The sequence below is a fragment of the Cucurbita maxima genome, unplaced genomic scaffold (genome assembly GCF_002738345.1).
Source record: "Cucurbita maxima cultivar Rimu unplaced genomic scaffold, Cmax_1.0 Cma_Scf00103, whole genome shotgun sequence".
NCBI lineage: Eukaryota > Viridiplantae > Streptophyta > Magnoliopsida > Cucurbitales > Cucurbitaceae > Cucurbita > Cucurbita maxima.
The window spans coordinates 250,155-254,636 of record NW_019272119.1 but is presented as its reverse complement, the minus strand read 5'-3'; the positions used below and the strand labels follow the sequence as shown (position 1 = coordinate 254,636).

Sequence of the window (4,482 nt, the reverse complement as noted above, 5' to 3'; positions counted from 1 at the left end):
GTCACAGGTATCTAACATATTCATACCTAACGATTTTCCACAAAGTGGTGACGAAAGGTATAACTTGTACAAATCTTTCCATTTTCCAATTCGATCCGATCCATTCGTTCGTCGAGCTATTTACTCGCGCAGACATTTCTGGAACACCTCTAACAGAGGGACAAATAGTCAATTTTGAAAGAACTTATTGTCAACCTCTTTCAGATATGAATCTATCTGATTCAGAGGGGAAGAACTTGCATCAGTATCTCAATTTCAATTCAAACATGGGTTTGATTCACACTCCATGTTCTGAGAAATATTTACCATCCGAAAAGAGGAAAAAACGGAGTCTTTGTCTAAAGAAATGCCTTGAGAAAGGGCAGATGTATAGAACCTTTCAACGAGATAGTGCTTTTTCAACTCTCTCAAAATGGAATCTATTCCAAACATATATGCCATGGTTCTTTACTTCGACAGGGTACAAATATCTAAATTTTCCATTTTTAGATACTTTTTCAGACCTATTGCCGATACTAAGTATAAGTAGCAGCGGTCATGGCACATACTAGCTATAGAGAAGTGTTGGTGTTCGTTTTTTTGGTTTAGGGTTTAGGGTGGATTAAGAAGATGGGAAAACACAAAGAGACATTAAGATGGTGTTGAATGGGAATTAAAGAGGGTTGATTCAGGTTGTGAATGTGGGTACATATTTAATCATCTTCTGCTTTAAGCTGGCTTCCTAGAGAAGCAGACAGAGGGACAGACGCAGGAGAGATGGTAGGAGAACACCGAGTTTGTGAGCTGGCTTTGATTTTGCTTGTTCACAATATAAAATCCTTGCCTTCCTGTTTCCCCATTGTTCTGTAAATCTACACAAAAACCAAACACTTTTGACACACACCTAGCTGTGCTCCTTACATTCAAGTCCCACCAAGATGGCACTGCTTCATGTTATTGTTCTTGTTCTTGTTAAACTAATGCTTATTCCAACAACACATGCTAGCTCATCTTTCCATGTGTGTTTTGTCTCTTGAATCAACGTTTATATCCTTATCCCTTTGCATTTCTTTCCCCCACCTTTTCTTGGCTTCTTCCTTTCTACCTCTTTGGTGGAGTAATTCTTGCTTTTGATGCTCGGTAAAAAGGTTTAGGATTTAGGGTTTCGCAACTTTTGTTGTTTGAATTTGTTCGAGTTTTTGTTTGTGTGGGGTTAAAAGAAACTAAGTTCAATAAGTCAAAACTTTTTTTATACAAATTTGATAAACCCTAAGGTTGTGTAACATGTATTTAATTTGTACCCTTCAGTTAAAGAAATAATTCACACGTGAATTCTAATGAATCTTTTCGTAAGACTCAATTCAACATTGTATTATAGCTCTACAATTTGGATTAGGTTTATGGATGAACTTCAGTGTTGATATTAATCCTACTAAAAAAACAGTCCTCTTATTAAAAATATCTACTAAATTTCTCGACTTGTGCAAAGGGTCAGTCATCATTAGAATTCATTGTTAGATCTCTAAAAACTATTCAATTGGACGATGAAACAGTACTTTTGTAACAACCCAAGCCAACCGTTAGCAGATATTGTCCGCTTCGACCATTAGCCTCACGATTTTAAAACGTGTCTGTAAGGGAGAAGTTTCCACACTTTCATAAGAAATGTTTCGTTCCCTCTCCAGCCGATGTGATATCTCACAATCCACCCTCTTGGGGGCTTAGCATCATCTACTAGAGAGAGGTTTCCACACACTCATAAGAAATGTTTCGTTTCCCTTTCCAACCGATGTAGAATCCACATTGGGGGTCCAATATCGTCTATTAGGGAGAGGTTTACACACCCTCATAAGTAATGTTTCGTTCCCCTCTCCAACTGATCGAATATCCTCCCTGGCACACCGCCCAACGTGTAGCTCCGATACCAACCAACCGACGTGGGATCTCACCCTTTCCATGATTTAAATTAAAACTCTATAATGGTTTCCACTATTAGTCTCAACCATGTTAGAACCAAATTAAAAACACATTATTATTATTCCAAACACAATAATTCCCATCAAAACATAAAATATCTCCACACAAAAAAGAATAGTTTGAAAGTTTCCTCAAACATTATAAACCATTCATTTGAAAGATTCATAAACAAAAACAGATATCATATGAAATTCATAAATTTGAATGAATCAACCTAACTAGCAAACCCTAATTAAATGACAACTCAAATCTTCATAAATATTCCCATCTCTCTCTCTCAAATTTAATTGTGATGCCTGCTCTTCCTTCTTGCTTTGCCACAAAAAAGTTCTTTCTTTTATATATATATATTCTTCGAAGCTTTCAAAGAATTAATGGCGGATTTGGTTAGAGCCAACAATGGTGGAACAGCTTACAGAATTGTAAATAATTTTGTTTCATTTATTAATAATGGCGACGACCTTCCCCAACTCCATTCTAATAAACCACTGTCGTTTCATTCCCTTTGTTTTTTTTTTACAAATAATAATAATAATAACTTCTAATAGACGACTAATGCTTGTTCATGAAGCAACTCAGTGAAATCTCAACCACTTATGTTTAATTTTATTATTGAAAAAGAAAATCAGTATTAAATGAATAAATGGGAATAAAGTTACCCTTCTCAATGCATTTTAAACCCTTTTAAGAAAAATTAAAGGTAACTTTAATTTATAATAATGGTATAAAAATTAGGCTACTTTTCCAATAAAACCCACATCTTAAGCGTTGTAATTAATTAGTATTGGTAATTTATTGAGGAATCTGAGCCGTCCATTTCTTAGATCCGCTGCATTTCCTTGATCGTGGGCAGGCTCGGTGCTGTCCCACTCTTGTCCCCTCCCTTCACAGACACATTGCCTCAAAGTTGCCGCCATTGCTACCGACAGCTTCCCTTGCCTTTGTCCTTAATTCAAACCCACAAATAAATGAATTATTAAATTATTAAATTATTAAATTATTAAATTAAAAATCAACCCTTTTTCTTTTAAGCTTTGTGTATAAAAATACAACCACTTCCCTCCTCATTCCACCAACCATTTCCTTCAAACAAAAGAGAGAGAAAAAGAAGAACAAAATTCAAACTTTGACCCAGGATTTGCTCTGCTATGGCGTTTGAAGCTGGCCTCAACCTCGACGCGACGGAGCTCCGCCTTGGACCGCCGGGAGTCGACGACAATAAGCAAGAACCTCAATCCCTCAGAATCATTAACAATAAACGACCCTTATTGCCGGAATCCAACCAAAGCTCCTCCGCTTCAAATATCTCCGTTTCTGATGACAATCTCGAAACCCCACCTCCTTCCAAGTGAGTTTAGATTCAAACCTTCTAAAAATCAAAACTTTTTGATTTATTATTAAATCTTTTTTGTGGGTTTGTTCTCGTGTAGAGCTCAGATTGTGGGGTGGCCGCCGGTTCAATCGTTTAGAAGAAACAGCCTTCAAGGGAAGAAGACGGCGGCGACTGCGGCGGCGGCGGGAGAGAGTACTGGCAATTACGTGAAAGTGAGCATGGATGGAGCTCCTTACTTGAGAAAAATTGATCTTAGTTTATACAAAGGGTACCCCGAACTTCTTCAAACTCTAGAAGACATGTTCAAGTTCACCGTAGGTATGAATCTCCATCATCATAAATATTGTCTATTTTAAGCCTAAGCTCTCGTCACATGACATGAAAAGTATTATTTTTGAGTGAAACTAATAATAAAGTTTTGATTTTTGTTAGGTGAATACTCGGAGAGAGAAGGGTACAAAGGATCGGAATACGTTCCAACTTACGAGGATAAAGATGGCGATTGGATGCTAGTGGGAGATGTTCCATGGGAGATGTTTATGTCGTCGTGCAAGAGGCTGAGAATCATGAAAGGATCGGAAGCGAAGGGATTAGGATGTGTTGCATGAAACACAAATAAAGAAGAAGCTTTATTACTTAGAGCGAGAAGAAGAGAAGGAAAAATGGGCTTGGGTTGTCGGGAAGAAGAAGAAGACGAAGAAGAAGATGATGAAGTTCAAAGATAGAATTTTTATTTGTATTTTTTGTGGAAAAGAAAGGATTTTTGAGGGAACAAATTTGATGCATTTTGATCATCTTTGTGGAACTTAATCGCGAGTGTCTACTGGATTTTATCCATTATCCATTATCTGCATAGACCAGAAATGTTTTTTTTTTTTTTTTTTTTATTATAATTATTGTTATTCATATTAATGTAATTGGATAAAAATACTAATTAATTATGTTTATTAATCTTTTTTGGGTTTTTTTGTTCCTCATATGATGTCAATTTTTGTATATTTCATTTTATTATAAAGTTAATAATAGCAGCAATTTTGAAGTAGAATTGTTTAAAAAATTTGATGATTTATGATCAATTTAATCTAATTAGTACGGTTTAATTATATATATATATATATATAATTAGAATATTTTTTAATATTTTAGCTTTGGAATTTGTGTTAGTTTTGAAAATACAAATTCCATTAAATTAG

At 35.5% G+C, this 4,482-nt stretch overlaps 1 protein-coding gene across 1 annotated transcript; it reads left to right on the top strand.

Moving 5' to 3' along the window:
- Positions 1-3,031: 3,031 nt before the first annotated feature.
- LOC111473119 (auxin-responsive protein IAA4-like) lies at positions 3,032-4,144 on the top strand. The gene is made up of 3 exons (XM_023118694.1): positions 3,032-3,304; positions 3,387-3,607; positions 3,722-4,144. The coding sequence occupies exons 1-3, from the start codon at positions 3,105-3,107 to the stop codon at positions 3,895-3,897; spliced, it is 597 nt and encodes a 198-aa protein (XP_022974462.1). The 5' UTR covers positions 3,032-3,104; the 3' UTR covers positions 3,898-4,144.
- Positions 4,145-4,482: the final 338 nt, after the last annotated feature.